This window comes from Notolepis coatsorum, assembly GCF_963971535.1.
Source record: "Notolepis coatsorum genome assembly, chromosome: 1".
NCBI lineage: Eukaryota > Metazoa > Chordata > Actinopteri > Aulopiformes > Paralepididae > Notolepis > Notolepis coatsorum.
This window is the reverse complement of record NC_140165.1, coordinates 249,888,385-249,910,425: the sequence shown is the minus strand read 5'-3', so window position 1 is coordinate 249,910,425 and position 22,041 is coordinate 249,888,385. Positions and strand designations below refer to the sequence as shown.

Genomic DNA, 22,041 nt, shown 5'->3' with positions numbered 1-22,041 from the left:
CACCAGGACTGGCTTGTGCACTCCCCCATCCCCCCCCCCCCCCCCGGTCCCATCCCCTGGCGCTGCTTGACGGCTGCCTCGGGTGAGGGATCACTCTCACCCCCCTTCAACCCTGTAACAACCCCAACCCACCCCCCCTCCTCCCGTAAATGGCGCTGCCTAGGCCGGCTGCCAGTCTGTTTGCGGTGGTGAATAGTATACGCATATGTTTGTCTCAAGGCTAGCCCTATATGCATCATCAAAGCGCATGTAGGTGTTTTTATGCTCTGTACCATTATTACTATCTAAACTGTAATAATTGTGGAATATTACTGTAATGAGCTGTATGTGTATGAGCATAACAGAAAAAAGCATTCCATGTGAAGGTATTCTGTATTTTTGCATGTCAAATAATAAAGAACCTTGAAACTACATTTGTTTTAAATTATGGCTATGTGTCTAATCTGCCCGTCGCTTATCAAAGACTCATTTTCCAGTCAACATTGTCGTAGCAGATTGTTTTTTTTATCGGTTCATTTCCGTTTTCTAGCATTTTGAAAAGCAATCGTTTTCATGGAAAAAAGAAGACATTCCATGATAATCGCCCTTTACTGGAATATTCTCTGCCTATTTATGAATCGTTTTCAAATAAACGCTAGATTATCGATAGTATATGTGTATGCATGCACGCTCGTGCCGCGAGCTGAAAATCGATTCTCCTAGTTCCTGACCGCTTGCACAGTCAAACAGCCTGGGGGACACATATGGGAAACGCTTATATCTCTGTGAAAACGGGTCTGATTATCCTAATACTGGTAACATAGATTCCTTACCTGAGATCAGATGGTATCCAAATGGATTATTCCAATTCCTGATCGCCATTCGAAAAAATTATCATTTTATTGATCCACCGCGTATACTGTAAAAACACATAATCCCCGATGCTCTGAGGCTCCAGAGTGAAGCTGATCGACGCCGGTTGCATGAGTGAGAAGTAAAATGTGGAGTCTGGGTTTTTTTTCTCATTCATTTTCATTGAGTTCAATCCAAAAGGGTGAATTACCATCTGGGAGATGATAGGGGGCGCTTTTTTTCCACATTTGAGCACCTGGGGTGGCTGAATTTCCAACGGTAGACTCGGATTCAGATTACTTTATTCGCCATTTTATACAGGTACAAAAGTGATTTTACATTACAGTGCATACTTTTTTCACAATTAAGAACAATACAACAGTAAATAAATAATTTTAAGTAAAGTGCAAGACAGGACAGAACAGTGAGACAACAATAAGACTGTGAAAGTGCAGTGGTTGCAGACACTCGGTTGATGAAATATGAAGAAAAAAAAAACGAATATTCTCGGGGTGGGCATTCAACCCGCGGCGGGTAAACCCGAGAACTTGGGTTGGGCAATCAAAGTGTTAAGAGGTTAAGTTAAATGGCTTTGGACATCCACCTTCTTCTAACTTAAATTACAGCAATGGCTATATCTCAACATCGCCACTAGATGGCTCCAAAATCAAATCAAATCTGTAATCACACCGCAAGTCCCAACAATGACATCAGCAGCGCGAGCTACTGCAACTGAGGCTAAACTTCAAGGTTGATGGGGAGGGGTAAATGTTTGAATACAATTAACCAGGAGTGTTCTCTTGACTCTTATAACGAATCCCAGTGGTTGGAGCTTAAAATAAATTAATTTGAAAATGTACCCCTCACGAAGGACCACCCTAATAGTTTCAAGTTCAAGTTTCTTTTATTAGTTCACATGCAAAAATACAGAATACCTTCACATGGAATGCCATATCTTTTTCCTTTATGGAATTGGGCATTACCATAAATGGAACAATTAAAAAATTAAATGAAATATGATATATCATGTATGTAGATGCCATTAATATCATGGTATATAGATGTAATATGTATGTAGATGTCATTTCATGGTACAGTTATACTAATGGAAGATGTCATGGTACAGTTATACTAATGATAGATGTCATGTCATGGTACAGTTATACAAGCTCCGAACCTGGGGCGACAGGGCCTTCGCTGCTGCTGCCCCCTCCCTCTGGAATGCCCTCAGCCATATCCGTGATGCAAACACCCTGACATCTTTTAAATCAGCCCTCAAAACTCACCTTTTCAATCTTGCTTTTGACCTCTAATTCTGTCGGTTTTATTTTATTTTGTCATGTATTTTTGTTCTGTTTTTAGTTTTGCCATAGTTTTGTTTCTCCTACCCATGTAAAGTGTCTTTGAGCACCTGGAAAAGCGCTATATAAGATGGATGTATTATTATTAATGAATGATGGATGTTATATCATGGTACAGTTATACTAATGATAGATGTCATATGGTACAGGTAGACTAATGATAGATGTTATGTCATGGTACAGTTATACTAATGATAGATGTCATGGTACAGTTATACTAATGATAGATGTCATCATGGTACAGTTATACTAATGATAGATGTCATGTCATGGTACAGTACAGTTATACTAATGATGGATGTCATATGGTACAGGTAGACTAATGATAGATGTTGTATGGTACAGTTATACTAATGATTGATGTTGGCAGGAGCAGTTCAAAGCTAAACACCGGATCACGCTGCTGGTTAACTCCTCCCTCTGAGACACAATTTACTGTCCTGTGTAACCCTAACCCTGCCCACCCTTTCTGTTTGTATGTCATCTTAAACATGATATCTGAGGTGTAACACGAGATGCAGTATAAAATGCTTAATGTAGAGCTGGTGTTCCTAGGCAACGTGTTTGTTGCATGGTACACAAGCTCCTATGCAGAGCTGTCTCGGCCTGTCCGCCACAGCCGGCTCAACACCTCTCCCCAAGAGAGACCATCTACCAAATATATGTTGGCCTATCAGACATATTGGTATTTGTGTATATGTTGGCCTGTCATACATATTGGTATTTGTGTATATGTTGGCCTTATACATATTGGTATTTGTGTATATGTTGGGTATTTGTGTATATGTTGGCCTGTCATACATATCTGTTAGGGATGCACCGAATATTCGGCCACCGAAAATTATCGTAAAAAAAATAAAAAGGCAGTTTCGGCTTTCTGCCGAAAGGGTTTTAGCACCAAAAAAATATCACAGAATGTCAAAGAACAGGGTTACGTTCGTAACCTAACGTGTTGTTGTGATGACATAATCAAAACGCGGCTTCAGTCATGATTACATGCGCAACGTGTAACGTGAGCTCTTCAGTCCTGCGTTCTACAGCCTGTGATAACTCCTATTGGGAGTCGCGCTGTTTCTATGTAAACTCCGCGAGCAACGCGTCCAATAAATGCGTCTTTAACATGCTTTATATCCTCGCCATTACTATATGCCTGTCGCGGTTAAAACAAATTTTAACTAACGTTAGCCTTAAGCTAGCAAACAACGCTTCCTTTACTCACTTTCACTAGTCTCTCTTAACACATTGGTCACCAAGAACGAGTTATGCCATTTTTGCCCGCCATGCGTTAAACGCCAAGAATGACTTACGCCGTTTTTGGGATCAATATTAAATTTTTTCGCCATGGCATTTATAATTCATCCAGCCAACCTCCGGACTGCAGCGGGACCCTGTATGAGATTGCAACGCCTCAATACCGCTGCCTGGTGGATGGTCGGGCGAGTTACACTCTCGCCAAAACCGGAATTGGTGATCGGTGCGTCGAGGAAATCCCTCCGGCAGTCATATCTTGTTACGTGGCTCCAGACAAACACTATAGTGCATTTGGATCACTTTCTAAACTTAATAATCAATATGATTTCGGCGTTTATTGCGCCATACAAACCGGAAATGGATCTAGGCGATCCGCGTCAAATAATTGGGATATTTTTCCTCCAGTCTCATCGGCGAATGGTAAGAGGACAGTAACGTTATTTTCAGCCCGATTGTTTATTCATTTCACTGCAAACCATCTGATCAATATCAACCCATACTAAATAAAGCCGTTACTGACGATCAGGAAATTATAAACGACCCCCCCCCCCCTTTCCTTCACACATGATGATGCATAATGTATACCAATCGTATACATTTGAATTTTTTAATATAGCGTGTATAGGAAAGAAACGCCATCGATGTTTTTGGAATTACAGCAGAAAACCTTAAAAACATATATTCTAGACGGTATTAACACAACAATGTATGAATGAAAAAATATAACGTTCCCACATCCTGAACGATAGATAATCTATGTTGAATGGGCCATAGTAATGTCAATATAACAATAACATTTTAAAAGTTATAGCCCTGCAAAAAAGGTAAACATCTTTCTCCATAGGCTTTCAACGGTGGCAAACTGGGTACAATGATGGGCACAACCCCCGGCGCCCAATGTGTTAAGCTACGTCATCCCCCACTAAGAGTCACGGGAGATGTAGTCAATACAACAGTCCTTCCATGTAGGCTAGAACGCCGTGAATTATGACAGTAGCCACTACAGTAACATTAAGTCTGCTATAAGCTATTCTCCCTCTCGTGTGTGTCTTTATGCAGATCTTTATGCAGTTTTAAAGCACCTTGGCTTTGTTCTGAATGCACTTTCTTGTAGTTATCCTACAGAGAAAAGAAAATGCACTTGACTGCACATTTTGTTGTATGCAAAGAGAAAATGTTTAATTTGTACAATCTTTCAGCAGTCAGTCTGGAATTAATGTATGCATTCAAAAGTGCTGAATAAATAATCATGTCTTTAAGTTTGGCCATAATCAGGTAGCTGAACAAAAAAAAAACATTATATATATATATATATATATTAGTGCTGTCAAACGATTAAAATATTTAACTCGATTAATCGCATGATTGTCCATAGTTAACTCGCGATTAATCGCAAATTAATCGCATTTTTTTATTTTTATTTTTATTTACCTTAAACAGATCTTTTTCAAGTTCCAAGTTTTAATACTCTTATCAACATGCGAGTCAACAAATGCTTGCTTTGTGCAGCCATTTAACACAAAAGGATGACCCTCATGCATTGCAAATTTGCATCAAATTCAAAACAGAGTGATGCACAAAATAACTTAAAAGAAAATAATAATTTAAAACAATGAATAAAGTGTGCATGAAATAATAGGGGAAAGAAAACGTTAGGAACTTGTTACATTCACACACACAAGGGCTGATTAATCACACACCCCCCTCTCTCCCTCACACACACACTCTCCCAGCTCTTTTTCTCTTTTGCCCCTTCCTCATCTCTCTCACCCCCCTCTCTCTCTATATCACACACACACACACACACACACACACACACACACACACACACACACACTTCAGAAACAAACATAGTATCAATGAGAGCATCAATAATACACCTGAGTGAAGTCTAGTAAAAAATGTTTTTTTTTTTTTTTTAGTTAATCTTGAGTTAAAAAAATTAGTGGCATTAATAGAATCGGGAGTTAACGCGATATTAACGCGATATATTTGACAGCCTTAATATATATATATATATATATGTAAGGGATAATGTATAGCTACGAGGTCATTGTCGCAAAATAATTGACCGACACAGAGTTTAAAATACCGAGCCGCCTCGGCGAGGTGTTTTAAACGTCAGTGAAGGTCAATTATTTTGCGACTGATCGAGTATAGCTATACATTATCCCGCTTATTACATGGCTAACTTACTAACAATATACCTAATTCATTTTACATCGACTCGCAACACTGGTTCTGGCTCCGCTGAGTGCTCGTCGCTCCGCCCCCCAGCAGCTTCCCCGGCAGCCGGCAGTGTCTGATTGCACTGATGTCAGTGGGCTTGATTGCGAACAGCTGCGCACAGCGGTCATTATTGTCCCACAGCGGTCATTATTGTGTAATATCGGACCTCTGACGCACGCTATTGACCAATCACAAGCAAGCATTTCGGCGAATGTGAAAACGCCATGTAATAAATATAAATAATTTTTGGTTTTCGGCCAACTATTTCCTATATTCGGTTTCGGCCAAGAATTTCCTATCGGTGCATCCCTAATATCGGTATTTGTGTATATGTTGGCCTATCAGACATATTGGTGTGTCTTGGTGTATATGTTTATGGTGTATATGTTGGCCTATCATACATATCGGTATCGGCATATATGGCAGCTGTGGTGTCTGTTGAGTCATTATTGTTCCTCCATGCTGCTGCTGCTGCTGCTGAGTGAGCCTGTCTGTTGGGGAAGAGTCATTATAGAGCTGAGGGGAGGAATGGAGAGGAATAATCACACCTGCATCGTGACGATCAGGCCTCACTCGTGACATCAGGCCTGCATCGTGACATCAGACCTGCATCGTGACATCAGGCCTGCATCGTGACATCAGACCTGCATCGACTCGTGACCATCAGACCTGCATCGTGACATCAGACCTGCATCGACTCGTGACATCAGGCCTGCATCGTGACATCAGACCTGCATCGTGACATCAGACCTGCATCGTGACATCAGACCTGCATCGTGACATCAGACCTGCATCGTGACATCAGGCCTGCATCGTGACATCAGGCCTGCATCGTGACATCAGGCCTGCATCGTGACGATCAGGCCTCACTCGTGACATCAGGCCTCACTCGTGACATCAGGCCTGCATCGTGACATCAGACCTGCATCGTGACATCAGGCCTCACTCGTGACATCAGGCCTGCATCGTGACATCAGACCTGCATCGTGACATCAGACCTGCATCGACTCGTGACCATCAGACCTGCATCGTGACATCAGACCTGCATCGTGACATCAGACCTGCATCGTGACATCAGACCTGCATCGACTCGTGACCATCAGACCTGCATCGTGACATCAGACCGGCATCGTGACATCAGACCTGCATCGACTCGTGACCATCAGACCGGCATCGTGACATCAGACCGGCATCGTGAGTCTTCGTGACATCAGACCGGCATCGTGACATCAGACCGGCATCGTGACATCAGACCGGCATCGTGAGTCTTCGTGACATCAGACCGGCATCGTGACATCAGACCTCCATCGTGAGTCTTCGTGACATCAGACCGGCATCGTGACATCAGACCTCCATCGTGACATCAGACCTCCATCGTGACATCAGACCTGCATCGTGACATCAGACCTGCATCGTGACATCAGACCTGCATCGTGACATCAGACCTGCATCGTGACATCAGACCTGCATCATGACGACATACCTGCATCAGAATATCCAGGTTGCGAAATGGGGAAATATCCTGTAGCTGAATGATGAAACACCACAGGGAAGACTGAAGGAGCCTGAGAACGGATCAAATGTAACTTTTCACAATGGTGAAAGTTTTGCCCATCCCTAATATTTTCTTAGTGTCAAACCTGCTAATTAATATTTACCTAGTATAATAGTAGGTTCTTCTAGCGATGACTCCTCCCTTATTGACCCAAATCGTCTCCCCCAGGCGTAATGCGGTGGACGCGTTCCGCGTCAATGTGATCCACGCGCGGCAGCAGGTGCGCTCGCCGGTCAACAACATCGCCCGGACCAGCTTCTTCCACGTCAAGCGCTCCAACATCTGGCTGGCGGCCGTCACCAAGCAGAATGTCAACGCTGCCATGGTGTTCGAGTTCCTCTACAAGATGTGCGACGTCATGACCGCCTACTTTGGCAAGATCAGCGAGGAGAACATCAAGAACAACTTCGTGCTGATTTATGAACTGCTGGACGGTAAATATATAGAAAATATGTTTTTTTTGTTATGTTGGTGTAAACAAATGATTGAGATTGTATCGCAAGAATGACGTTGAGTTAATGTGAGAACAACTACAAGCTATACGCTGTTTGAAACCCTTAGCAGACTTCCAGTATGTTCTATACCCCGTTTGAAACCCTTAGCAGACCTCCAGTATGTTCTATACCCCGTTTGAAACCCTTAGCAGACCTCCAGTATGTTCTATACCCCGTTTGAAACCCTTAGCAGACCTCCAGTATGTTCTATACCCCGTTTGAAACCCTTAGCAGACCTCCAGTATGTTCTATACCCTGTTTGTCTTTCAGTCTGAAACCTCCAGGTCTCCATTGCTCTCCGTCCTGAAACGGCGTCTCTCTCAACAGTTCTGCTGTGCTGTTGTTTTTTTAGGTTTTGATTTTTGTAAATGTCCGATGAGAAAATCGAAACCTAAAGAAAATACAGCGCAGAAAGAGTTCCTCCGGCTGTCTGGACTACATCCAGTCTGTTGACCTACTTCAGCCTTTTAAAAAGATAATTTTAATGTGTTTGCATTATGATACTATACAGTGTTGTGGTACAGAAATGCTATTATTTCTTTATTCCGCTGGGCAGTTAGCAGTATCTCTTACCATTAATGTTCCAATGTTTATCCAAAGCAGAGCCATAGATACAATGAGTTTGTGCGTTGTGGTTTTCACCCGCAGCCATGCTAGCTCCATGATCGTTGCTAAGTAACGTTAAGGCCTAACAAAATTAATATTTGGTTTCAGGTTGGTTGTCAGTTTGGCCATGGGTAGGTAGGGAATTTATTTAATTTAATTTTTTTATTTTATTCTTTCCCACGGCGTCTATGGATAGGGAATTTCTTTATTTAATTAAAATGTTCACAACAACATGGATGCATGTACTCTGCCAGCATGTTTAATATCCATAATACTAAATGTTTGACTAAGATTTCTATGAAACTTTATTCTTAAAAAAAAAAAAATCGTTTTTTTCTTTTTTTTTTATAATTTTTTTTTTAAAACTCATAAAATATATTGGGTCGCACCTAAATCGGCAGGGTCGGTCGGCAACCTGAAACCAACTATTAATTTTGTTAGGCCTAAAGGCATAGTTTGGATTTGTGGACATTAAAAGGTATGAAATACGTGCTAGTAGTATAGTTGATTCAGTGCCATTATCTTACGCATTACGTCCCGTGGTCTTGAGTTCTGGCTCGGTTCTGAGCGAACCAGGAAGCTTCAGACAGGCAGCAAATGGGGTCACAACTCACAAGACGAATAAATTGTAATCCACACCTTAACATGCCGGTAAAAGCTTTAATCCTCACAATAACATGCAGGTAAAAGTCTTGATCCACACCATAACATGCAGGTAAAAGCTTTAATCCACATCACATGCAGGTAAAAGCTTTAATCCACATCACATGCAGGTAAAAGCTTTAATCCACATCATAACATGCAGGTAAAAGCTTTAATCCACATAACATGCAGGTAAAAGCTTTAATCTACATCATAACATGCAGGTAAAAGCTTACTGCGTCACACAGACTAGTTCCAACACATTGCGTTGCTCTGAAGCGTAGTCGATGCTCGAGGCACACAGTGGACTTTTGTCTTGTGATCCCGTTTGCTGCCTGTCTGAAGATGGGACACAACTCTGACCACAGGACTTCTAACTGATGTTTGTTCCTCTAGCTGAAGTTAGGTGTTTGTTCTTCTAGCTGAAGTTAGGTGTTTGTTCTTCTAGCTGAAGTTAGGTGTTTGTTCTTCTAGCTGAAGTTAGGTGTTTGTTCTTCTAGCTGAAGTTAGGTGTTTGTTCCTCTAGCTGAAGTTAGGTGTTTGTTCTTCTAGCTGAAGTTAGGTGTTTGTTCTTCTAGCTGAAGTTAGGTGTTTGTTCTTCTTAGCTGAAGTTAGGTGTTTGTTCTTCTAGCTGAAGTTAGGTGTTTGTTCTATCTGAAGTTAGGTGTCTGTTCCTCTAGCTGAAGTTTGGTGTTTGTTCCTCTAGCTGATGTTTGGTGTTTGCTCCTCTAGCTCAGGGCTGTACAGTGCGATATATATATTGCACGTGCTACAGCAACATCCGTCTGTGCGATGAATGGATTTATTTCAGTAGCACTGGTGCGATAGGCATTCGGTTCATATAGATACTCTTATTTTGAAAATCCTGTCGGGGGTCTCATTTCCGCCCCAAGTGCAGCTCCAGCCATAATATCTATGGCTCCGGCAGCTAGCAACGCTCAGTTCGTTTCGATACTCTTATTTTGAAAATCCTGTGTCGTGACTCATATCCGCTCGGCTCACAGCACATACCAGCAGTAGCGTCTGGAACACGCACATTGCAACAGAGCAAGGATAGTGTTTTCGCGACCCAAAACAAATCCCTGCTGTTTTATTCCGCAACGGGTCAAATGCATATAACATGCTTTGCAATCCTCGCCATTCCTTTTTATGACCACGTTGCGTTAAAGTCCGAAAATAGCGTTGCGTTAGCATAAGCTATAGGGCTGCAACTAATGACTATTTTGGTAGTCTACTAATCTGTCTTTTATTTTTTCGATTAGTCAACTAATCGATATTTTTTTTTTGCACTACCTATCTTTGTGAAAGTGGCTTCTCAGCTCTGGTCCAGCTGAAGACAGAGCAGAGGAACATATTGGACATTGAGCATGACCTCAGAGTTGCTTTGAGACTTGTCAGGACCAAACAACATCCCCAGTTATCCCATTAGTTCCCCCAAACTTACTGTCGGTCTGTTATGTTAAGCTAAGAAGTCTTCAGCTGGCTGGACCAGAGCTGAGAAGCCACTTTCACAAAGATAGGGTAGTGCAAAAAAAAGAAATAATTTTTATTTAATTTTTTTTATTTAATGACTCAACAATTCCTCGTCAACGATTTTTTTATAATCGACGTTGTCGATTATGTCGACTAATCGTTGCAGCCCTAATAAGCTAACAACAAGCTAAAACCCTGTTCAGAGCAACAGAGAGAGACAGCAGAGGGGGGGGGGGGGATTCTCTCTTCTGTGTGATTGATTGATTGAAAACGTTATTAACAGATTGCAGAATGGGTACAATACAGTACAGCTCAATACACACAATTGTTAAGGGGATGCAAACCAGAGAAAGACTTTCGTCTTGTTTACATCAGGGTCCCCCATTTTCAATTCATCAGGAGTGTGTTTGTGTTTGAAAAGATCAGATGAAGTCCGACGAGTATATTATATTGATAGTAAATGTACTGAGGGTGGACAGATAATGTTGATATTTAAACATAAAAAATACAATACATAATAAATTTATTCATGATCATCATGCAACATAAAACAATTGCAGAAACGGTTTGGGAGAGGAAGGGGTTTTAGGTTGCGTGTTCCAAATTGTTTTTACTTAAAGTTTAAAGCTCAATATATCAAAACGTGGCACTTTATAGTGAACAGGAGGTCTATTTGTATTAAAAACAATAAATAGTTTTTAATTAAAATGTCAGGAAGAGCTCAAATATTTTTTCAAATGATATTTTCGTTACCTTTTTTGAGTTGATCTAAATGTTACTGATTGTGTTAAATGGGCTTATGATATCATCTCATATCGATTGCAGGCACCTGCATTGTATCGTATCGTGGCAGATATCGGCAAATATTGTATCGTTGTCCAAAGAATCAATATCGTATCGTGATGAAACTGGTGATTCCCACCCCTAGTAGAGTCCATACACCCAACACCAAATCCCATAATTCCTTACACGTAACGTGTCTGGCTGTGTGACGTCAACTTGTCAGCATGAAAATGACAGCCAAACATGGCACTGCAACTAAATAACACAAATACAATAGGCACATTTGTGGCTGTTACAAATATAACACGTTTTATACTTGTGCTACAAGATTTTGGCCTGTGCCACATAGCACTGTAGCACCAGTGCTATGTGCAAAAAAAAGTTAACGTACAGCCCTGCTCTAGCTGATGTTTGGTGTTTGCTCCTCTAGCTGATGTTTGGTGTTTGCTCCTCTAGCTGATGTTTGGTGTTTGCTCCTCTAGCTGATGTTTGGTGTTTGCTCCTCTAGCTGATGTTTGGTGTTTGCTCCTCTAGCTGATGTTTGGTGTTTGCTCCTCTAGCTGATGTTAGGTGTTTGCTCCTCTAGCTGATGTTTGGTGTTTGCTCCTCTAGCTGATGTTTGGTGTTTGCTCCTCTAGCTGATGTTTGGTGTTTGCTCCTCTAGCTGATGTTTGGTGTTTGCTCCTCTAGCTGATGTTTGTTCCTCTAGCTCAGTGTTTCTCAAAGTGGGGGGCGCAGAGGCATGACAGGGGGGGCCTTGAGATTTTTTTTTTTTTTTTTTTTTGGATTACAGAAAATTATCACTAAAGTGCTATCTGTTGCAGCTGCACTGTTCTCCATGAAAATACCATTTCTCAAAATCTGAAAATCATTATTTAATAAAACACAGAAAAGGATCACCAAGTTACTCTGGATAAAAAAAAAAAAACTTTACAGACAACATTGAGACAAAGCTTCCTGACACATCTCCATCCAAACTCTTGGAAGAACTCTTTGAAATCTCATCTGATACCACCTAGAGAACTAGTTTCAGAGTGTGGTGCTGAGTACCAAGTATCTCATCTCATGGCCCACCAAGTATCTCATGATGCAGCAGTTAAGGTGTTGATACCATTCAGCACCACATACAGTATCTGTGTGAAGCTGGCTTTTCATCCATGACAGCTCTAAAAACTAAATATAGGGCCAATTTGAAAGGTCACGATATTGGTGTTATTTCAATAAATTTAAACATGGCCCATTTCATGACTATTTTGTTGGGGCGAGGGGGGGGGGGGGGGCCAAAATATTTTCGTCCGCCAAAGGGGGGCCTGACAGAAAAAGTTTGAGAAGCACTGCTCTAGCTGATGTTTGGTGTTTGCTCCTCTAGCTGATGTTAGGTGTTTGCTCCTCTAGCTGATGTTAGGTGTTTGCTCCTCTAGCTGATGTTGGGTGTTTGCTCCTCTAGCTGATGTTAGGTGTTTGCTCCTCTAGCTGATGTTAGGTGTTTGCTCCTCTAGCTGATGTTGGGTGTTTGCTCCTCTAGCTGATGTTAGGTGTTTGCTCCTCTAGCTGATGTTAGGTGTTTGCTCCTCTAGCTGATGTTAGGTGTTTGCTCCTCTAGCTGATGTTAGGTGTTTGCTCCTCTAGCTGATGTTTGCTCCTCTAGCTGATTTTTGGTGTTTGCTCCTCTAGCTGATGTTTGGTGTTTGCTCCTCTAGCTGATGTTAGGTGTTTGCTTCTCTAGCTGATGTTAGGTGTTTGCTCCTCTAGCTGATGTTAGGTGTTTGCTCCTAGCTGATGTTTGCTCCTCTAGCTGATGTTTGGTGTTTGCTCCTCTAGCTGATGTTAGGTGTTTGCTCCTCTAGCTGATGTTTGGTGTTTGCTCCTCTAGCTGATGTTTGGTGTTTGCTCCTCTAGCTGATGTTTGGTGTTTGCTCCTCTAGCTGATGTTTGGTGTTTGCTCCTCTAGCTGATGTTTGTTCCTCTAGCTCAGTGTTTCTCAAAGTGGGGGGCGCAGAGGCATGACAGGGGGGGCCTTGAGATTTTTTTTTTTTTTTTTTTTGGATTACAGAAAATTATCACTAAAGTGCTATCTGTTGCAGCTGCACTGTTCTCCATGAAAATACCATTTCTCAAAATCTGAAAATCATTATTTAATAAAACACAGAAAAGGATCACCAAGTTACTCTGGATAAAAAAAAAAAACCTTTACAGACAACATTGAGACAAAGCTTCCTGACACATCTCCATCCAAACTCTTGGAAGAACTCTTTGAAATCTCATCTGATACCACCTAGAGAACTAGTTTCAGAGTGTGGTGCTGAGTACCAAGTATCTCATCTCATGGCCCACCAAGTATCTCATGATGCAGCAGTTAAGGTGTTGATACCATTCAGCACCACATACAGTATCTGTGTGAAGCTGGCTTTTCATCCATGACAGCTCTAAAAACTAAATATAGGGCCAATTTGAAAGGTCACGATATTGGTGTTATTTCAATAAATTTAAACATGGCCCATTTCATGACTATTTTGTTGGGGCGAGGGGGGGGGGGGCCAAAATATTTTCGTCCGCCAAAGGGGGGCCTGACAGAAAAAGTTTGAGAAGCACTGCTCTAGCTGATGTTTGGTGTTTGCTCCTCTAGCTGATGTTAGGTGTTTGCTCCTCTAGCTGATGTTAGGTGTTTGCTCCTCTAGCTGATGTTGGGTGTTTGCTCCTCTAGCTGATGTTAGGTGTTTGCTCCTCTAGCTGATGTTAGGTGTTTGCTCCTCTAGCTGATGTTGGGTGTTTGCTCCTCTAGCTGATGTTAGGTGTTTGCTCCTCTAGCTGATGTTAGGTGTTTGCTCCTCTAGCTGATGTTAGGTGTTTGCTCCTCTAGCTGATGTTAGGTGTTTGCTCCTCTAGCTGATGTTTGCTCCTCTAGCTGATTTTTGGTGTTTGCTCCTCTAGCTGATGTTTGGTGTTTGCTCCTCTAGCTGATGTTAGGTGTTTGCTTCTCTAGCTGATGTTAGGTGTTTGCTCCTCTAGCTGATGTTAGGTGTTTGCTCCTAGCTGATGTTTGCTCCTCTAGCTGATGTTTGGTGTTTGCTCCTCTAGCTGATGTTAGGTGTTTGCTCCTCTAGCTGATGTTAGGTGTTTGCTCCTCTAGCTGATGTTAGGTGTTTGCTCCTAGCTGATGTTTGCTCCTCTAGCTGATGTTAGGTGTTTGCTCCTCTAGCAGTCTAGCTGATGTTAGGTGTTTGCTCCTCTAGCAGTCTAGCTGATGTTAGGTGTTTGCTCCTCTAGCTGATGTTTGGTGTTTGCTCCTCTAGCTGATGTTTGGTGTTTGCTCCTCTAGCTGATGTTTGGTGTTTGCTCCTCTAGCTGATGTTGGGTGTTTGCTCCTCTAGCTGATGTTAGGTGTTTGCTCCTCTAGCTGATGTTAGGTGTTTGCTCCTCTAGCTGATGTTGGGTGTTTGCTCCTCTAGCTGATGTTAGGTGTTTGCTCCTCTAGCTGATGTTTGGTGTTTGCTCCTCTAGCTGATGTTTGGTGTTTGCTCCTCTAGCTGATGTTTGGTGTTTGCTCCTCTAGCTGATGTTAGGTGTTTGCTCCTCTAGCTGATGTTAGGTGTTTGCTCCTCTAGCAGTCTAGCTGATGTTAGGTGTTTGCTCCTCTAGCTGATGTTTGGTGTTTGCTCCTCTAGCTGATGTTTGGTGTTTGCTCCTCTAGCTGATGTTTGGTGTTTGCTCCTCTAGCTGATGTTTGGTGTTTGCTCCTCTAGCTGATGTTAGGTGTTTGCTCCTCTAGCTGATGTTTGGTGTTTGCTCCTCTAGCTGATGTTTGGTGTTTGCTCCTCTAGCTGATGTTAGGTGTTTGCTCCTCTAGCTGAAGTTAGGTGTTTGTTCCTCTAGCTGATGTTAGGTGTTTGCTCCTCTAGCTGATGTTTGGTGTTTGCTCCTCTAGCTGATGTTTGTTCCTCTAGCTGATGTCTGTCTGGTGTTCTGTCTGTTCTGCAGAGATCCTGGACTTCGGCTACCCCCAGAACTCAGAGCCTGGAGCTCTGAAGACCTTCATCACACAGCAGGGCGTCAGGGGCCAGGTGGGCAGGCCGGCCAGCACTGATCCACTGATTGATCGATTGACTGACTGATTAACATTTTTATCAAAAATAAGACTAAAGATCAAATACAATACCTTAACGAAGCATGTTTTTCTTTTCTGTTCTCATGTGTCATCTGGGTTCCATGGGCGGATGCTGCTGCTTGTCTGAATCTACAGCACAATGTGAGCTCTCAACACTTTTTATTTACACGAATTAAAACAAAGTGAAAAACCTTTTTTATTTTACTGTAGCTTCTGGTTGGTTCATAGTTTTAATGCTTATAACTGTACTGGACAGGTTAAGATGGAGTTTAAATGGCTAAAGAATCTTATATCAACATCTAACTCCCTACTTCTCGTCTCTCGTAGACAAAGGAGGAGCAGTCTCAGATCACCAGCCAGGTGACTGGGCAGATCGGCTGGAGGAGAGAAGGCATTAAGTACCGACGCAACGAGCTCTTCCTGGACGTACTGGAGAGCGTCAACCTGCTCATGTCCCCGCAAGGTACGTAGGGGAGGAGGTGTTACCTTGTGACCTGTGACCCTTTCAGTTGTACCGTCCTGCACGTGGGGTCATCATTATCAAGTTAAAGGTGCTAGATAACATTCAGCCACTAGATGTCGCACTAGACCACCAGCTTGTTATTTATCCAATCGGGTGCATTATTCCACGTGGGGAGATGGGAAGTAGGGAGGGGATACATGCAGCAACATGTAAACACGCTAGGTTCACGCTAAAACAAAGTTCTGCTCCGACTTACTGGCTTTCTCTCCTCCCTTTCTCTCTCTAACCCTTTTCCCTCTATCTCTCCTCTCGTTCCTCTTCTCTCTTTCCATCCTCACTCCTCCCCTCTTCCTCCCTTCACTCCTTCTCTTCCTCCTTCACCTCTCTCTCAGGCCAGGTGCTGAGTGCTCATGTCTCGGGGCGTGTGGTGATGAAGAGTTACCTCAGCGGGATGCCGGAGTGCAAGTTTGGGATGAACGACAAGATCATCATCGACAAGCAGGGAAAAGTAGCCATCACAGATGAAACGGTGAAGAGGTGGGTAGAAGCAGAGGTGTTGTTATAATGACAACTAGAGAACGAAGCAGGTAGAAGCAGAGGTGTTATGACGGCTAGAGAACGAAGCAGGGGTGTTATTATAATGACAAACTAGAGAATGAAGCAGGTAGAAGCAGTGGTATTGTTATATTTTTCCTGCCCATATAAATCCAGTCTGTAAATTTGTTGTACAACTTTACTCGCCCATTCTTTGTTCATTGAATTAATGTAATCAAGTCAGAATGCAACAAAGCTTCATCTTGCGGCGCACGGTTCTTCTATGCATAATGTATGTGTTCTTTCTTGTACCTAATATGACGTTTTTAGGTATATTATGTTGGCGTTTAGTAAATTGCTTAGACTTGTTGTTTACTTGTTACTGACTGTTGTTGTTCATGTGTTATCTGTGTGTTTTGTTTCCTCCTCTGTGCTGCCCGTCAGTGAGTTGGGAGGAAGGTAGCGTACCTCTCGTCTCACTGTTCACACCCTGCAGACCTCAAACACCTAACCTCCACTTAGAAACACACACTTTATTTTAGATAATTTATTCCTGCAATTTACCATTTGCTAAATAACGATTGACTTAGTAAGATAAGATATAAGATGGACATAGTCACCAAGCTAGTTTTTTAAGGAGGATTTTGGCTTCATATCTCATTGTCAATTCGATGTCCATACCTTGGCAGGATTACTGCCGTTATATTCGCATCGTGTCGACCGGGTCGGATCACGGGAGTTCTTTCTGCTGAAGGCACAAAGGAAGCCTTTCCACACAATTGTATCAACCAAAATAACTCCACGTTCACGGTTAGCCCCGGCTGTTCACCCTCTCCTTCTCGTCATCAATACAAATCCCACGCCGGGAAGCGATGGGGTTTGTGGCAAATGTTTGTTTACTGTAATTATACAAAGGTATCTCTGCCAAATGATTTGTTTTGTTGAAAATCCTCCTTGTAGTACGTTTTTAACTTTAACAAATTATTACTATTTGGACGTAAAAGGATTCTGCAGGACACAATGTCTGTATCTTGTCTTTATGTTCACATTTTTTGTAATTTCTTTTTATCAACCTTTTTAAAACGTTGTCAATCAATCAGGACTCATATTCACAAAGCTCGTCAGAATGAGAGAAGTGATCTAGGGTCACCAGGCTGGTGGTTTTCAAATAAGGGTGGGGCGCCGATCACAAGTTTGAAAACCACTGTTTATAGTCCATGTACTGTAGATCTCAGCTGCTCTGAGATCAGCTCTTCTATTCTGAGGCGCTTTTTTGAATTCCATGCCTCCAAATAGTTTCAGTAGTTACCAGACCAGGGCTGAATTCGATCAGCCACTAGGGGCCTGTCAAAGTCACAGGGACCATGAGATGTCCTGACCAAGACGTACTGCAGCTTCATACTGTAGCAGCAGGCATGATGGGTTTCTTTGAGATCATACTATTATTAATTAACTGACAGAGGTGCCAAGTCCCAGAGCAGATTTTCTACAAAAATATACCCTTCTAGTGAGCAGCACAGCCTAATTCTGACTCTACCAACACGCCATTGAATGATCCCGTTATTCACAAAGGTGCTATTTCTCTGTTAATATGGCTTATTTTTTTTATTGATGCCTGATGATTGCCTTGGGCGTTCTGAGCAGGCCCACACGCAGACGATCAGGAACCTGATCTAGATGAACACCAGGCTTTCCTTCTGGTGGCCCGGTGAACTACAGCACAGTGTTACCTCTACAGGCTGTAGGGCCTCTAGGGCTGCACATTGGAATTCAGCCTCTGTGTTTGTGGCAATGGGATGAGCAGAGGTTTACTTTAGAGCCGGTTTCTAGTCCCGGCTCGCTGTATATCTGGGCCACAGGTCGTTCATAGGATCTCTACGCACTCGTGAGTTTGCTCGTATTTACTCAAACTGACGACATGCTCTCACACAAGCACAGTGACATGAATGTTGTAATGTTATATATATACTCTGGTAAGAAATGTGAAAAATTTAAACTCAAGTAATTCATGCGAGTACTCTGTAGTTAAACTGTTTACTCCTCTGTTCTTCTTGTCTACTTTTTACCGACGAAGCTGTGGAGAATTGGATGGCTGTTGCCATGGTAATGAATTGTATGAAAATGAATCGGAAGATGATGATTGTGGAAGTAAACATTTTGATTACAGATGGAGTTGGTAAATAGTCTTACGAAGCTGCGGTTCGTTTTCTTACCAGACTACCGTGTGTATATCATCGATCAAGTCGCCGTGCTTGTCGTCTGAGTGCATGTTGCCAGTTTGAGCCAATAGGAGCAAGCTCGTTAGTGCGTAGGGAAATTGTATGACATTTTCTGCGGCCCAGATATGCCCATCGAGCCAGGACGGTGTTGCGGATGATTTCTAGTACATACTAGTTCTGTCACTGTTCCCTCGTTCTGTCACTGTTCCCTTGTTCTGTTACTGTTCCCTTGTTCTGTTACTGTTCCCTTGTTCTGTTACTGTTCCCTTGTTCTGTTACTGTTCCCTTGTTCTGTTACTGTTCCCTTGTTCTGTTACTGTTCCCTTGTTCTGTTACTGTTCCCTTGTTCTGTTACTGTTCCCTTGTTCTGTTACTGTTCCCTTGTTCTGTTACTGTTCCCTTGTTCTGTTACTGTTCCCTTGTTCTGTTACTGTTCCCTCGTTCTGTCACTGTTCCCTCGTTCTGTCACTGTTCCCTTGTTCTGTCACTGTTCCCTCGTTCTGTCACTGTTCCCTTGTTCTGTCACTGTTCCCTTGTTCTGTTACTGTTCCCTTGTTCTGTTACTGTTCCATCGTTCTGTTACTGTTCCCTTGTTCTGTTCCCTTGTTCTGTTACTGTTCCCTTGTTCTGTTCCCTTGTTCTGTCACTGTTCCCTCGTTCTGTCACTGTTCCCTTGTTCTGTTACTGTTCCCTTGTTCTGTTACTGTTCCATCGTTCTGTTACTGTTCCATCGTTCTGTTACTGTTCCCTTGTTCTGTTCCCTTGTTCTGTTACTGTTCCCTTGTTCTGTTCCCTTGTTCTGTTACTGTTCCCTTGTTCTGTTCCCTTGTTCTGTTACTGTTCCCTTGTTCTGTTCCCTTGTTCTGTCACTGTTCCCTCGTTCTGTCACTGTTCCCTTGTTCTGTTACTGTTCCCTTGTTCTGTCACTGTTCCCTCGTTCTGTCACTGTTCCCTCGTTCTGTTACTGTTCCCTTGTTCTGTTACTGTTCCCTTGTTCTGTTCCCTTGTTCTGTCACTGTTCCCTTGTTCTGTCACTGTTCCCTTGTTCTGTTCCCTTGTTCTGTTCCCTTGTTCTGTCACTGTTCCCTTGTTCTGTCACTGTTCCCTTGTTCTGTCACTGTTCCCTCGTTCTGTCACTGTTCCCTTGTTCTGTTACTGTTCCCTTGTTCTGTTACTGTTCCCTTGTTCTGTTACTGTTCCCTCGTTCTGTCACTGTTCCCTTGTTCTGTTCCCTTGTTCTGTTCCCTTGTTCTGTCACTGTTCCCTTGTTCTGTCACTGTTCCCTTGTTCTGTCACTGTTCCCTTGTTCTGTCACTGTTCCCTCGTTCTGTTACTGTTCCCTTGTTCTGTTACTGTTCCCTTGTTCTGTTACTGTTCCCTTGTTCTGTTACTGTTCCCTTGTTCTGTTACTGTTCCCTCGTTCTGTCACTGTTCCCTTGTTCTGTTCCCTTGTTCTGTTCCCTTGTTCTGTTCCCTTGTTCTGTCACTGTTCCCTTGTTCTGTCACTGTTCCCTTGTTCTGTCACTGTTCCCTCGTTCTGTTACTGTTCCCTTGTTCTGTTACTGTTCCCTTGTTCTGTTACTGTTCCCTTGTTCTGTTACTGTTCCCTCGTTCTGTCACTGTTCCCTTGTTCTGTTACTGTTCCCTTGTTCTGTTACTGTTCCCTTGTTCTGTTACTGTTCCCTTCTTCTGTTACTGTTCCCTTGTTCTGTTACTGTTCCCTTGTTCTGTTACTGTTCCCTTGTTCTGTTACTGTTCCCTCGTTCTGTCACTGTTCCCTCGTTCTGTCACTGTTCCCTCGTTCTGTCACTGTTCCCTTGTTCTGTTACTGTTCCCTTGTTCTGTTACTGTTCCCTCGTTCTGTCACTGTTCCCTCGTTCTGTCACTGTTCCCTTGTTCTGTCACTGTTCCCTCGTTCTGTCACTGTTCCCTTGTTCTGTCACTGTTCCCTTGTTCTGTTACTGTTCCATCGTTCTGTTACTGTTCCATCGTTCTGTTACTGTTCCCTTGTTCTGTTCCCTTGTTCTGTTACTGTTCCCTTGTTCTGTTCCCTTGTTCTGTCACTGTTCCCTCGTTCTGTCACTGTTCCCTTGTTCTGTTACTGTTCCCTTGTTCTGTTACTGTTCCCTTGTTCTGTTACTGTTCCATCGTTCTGTTACTGTTCCATCGTTCTGTTACTGTTCCCTTGTTCTGTTACTGTTCCCTTGTTCTGTTCCCTTGTTCTGTTCCTGTTCCCTTGTTCTGTTCCCTTGTTCTGTTACTGTTCCCTTGTTCTGTTCCCTTGTTCTGTTACTGTTCTCTTGTTCTGTTCCCTTGTTCTGTTCCCTTGTTCTGTTACTGTTCCATCGTTCTGTTACTGTTCCATCGTTCTGTCACTGTTCCCTTGTTCTGTTCCCTTGTTCTGTTACTGTTCCCTTGTTCTGTTCCCTTGTTCTGTTACTGTTCCCTTGTTCTGTTCCCTTGTTCTGTTACTGTTTCCTTGTTCTGTTCCCTTGTTCTGTTACTGTTCCCTTGTTCTGTTCCCTTGTTCTGTTCCCTTGTTCTGTTCCCTTGTTCTGTTCCCTTGTTCTGTTACTGTTCCCTTGTTCTGTCACTGTTCCCTCATTCTGTCACTGTTCCCTCGTTCTGTTACTGTTCCCTCGTTCTGTTACTGTTCCCTTGTTCTGTCACTGTTCCCTCGTTCTGTCACTGTTCCCTCGTTCTGTTACTGTTCCCTTGTTCTGTTACTGTTCCCTTGTTCTGTTACTGTTCCATCGTTCTGTTACTGTTCCCTTGTTCTGTTACTGTTCCCTTGTTCTGTCACTGTTCCCTCGTTCTGTCACTGTTCCCTCGTTCTGTTACTGTTCCCTTGTTCTGTTACTGTTCCCTTGTTCTGTTCCCTTGTTCTGTCACTGTTCCCTTGTTCTGTCACTGTTCCCTTGTTCTGTCACTGTTCCCTTGTTCTGTTCCCTTGTTCTGTTACTGTTCCCTTGTTCTGTTACTGTTCCCTTGTTCTGTTACTGTTCCCTTGTTCTGTTACTGTTCCCTCGTTCTGTCACTGTTCCCTTGTTCTGTTACTGTTCCCTTGTTCTGTTACTGTTCCCTTGTTCTGTTACTGTTCCCTTGTTCTGTTACTGTTCCCTCGTTCTGTCACTGTTCCCTCGTTCTGTCACTGTTCCCTTGTTCTGTTACTGTTCCCTTGTTCTGTTCCCTTGTTCTGTCACTGTTCCCTTGTTCTGTCACTGTTCCCTTGTTCTGTTCCCTTGTTCTGTTACTGTTCCCTTGTTCTGTTACTGTTCCCTTGTTCTGTTACTGTTCCCTTGTTCTGTTACTGTTCCCTTGTTCTGTTCCCTTGTTCTGTTACTGTTCCCTTGTTCTGTTCCCTTGTTCTGTTACTGTTCCCTTGTTCTGTTCCCTTGTTCTGTTCCCTTGTTCTGTCACTGTTCCCTTGTTCTGTTCCCTTGTTCTGTTACTGTTCCCTTGTTCTGTTACTGTTCCCTTGTTCTGTTACTGTTC

At 42.8% G+C, this 22,041-nt stretch overlaps 1 protein-coding gene across 1 annotated transcript in view; it reads left to right on the top strand.

The window, feature by feature from the left end:
• The window catches only part of ap2m1b (adaptor related protein complex 2 subunit mu 1b), a 46,034-nt gene that overhangs the window by 5,215 nt on the left and 18,778 nt on the right, over window positions 1–22,041 (top strand). The window contains exons 3-6 of the mRNA XM_084329978.1: window positions 7,396–7,661; window positions 15,204–15,286; window positions 15,658–15,793; window positions 16,186–16,330. Coding sequence (XP_084186104.1) covers window positions 7,396–7,661; window positions 15,204–15,286; window positions 15,658–15,793; window positions 16,186–16,330 — 630 coding nt within the window. The remainder of the gene's footprint in view (window positions 1–7,395; window positions 7,662–15,203; window positions 15,287–15,657; window positions 15,794–16,185; window positions 16,331–22,041) is intronic.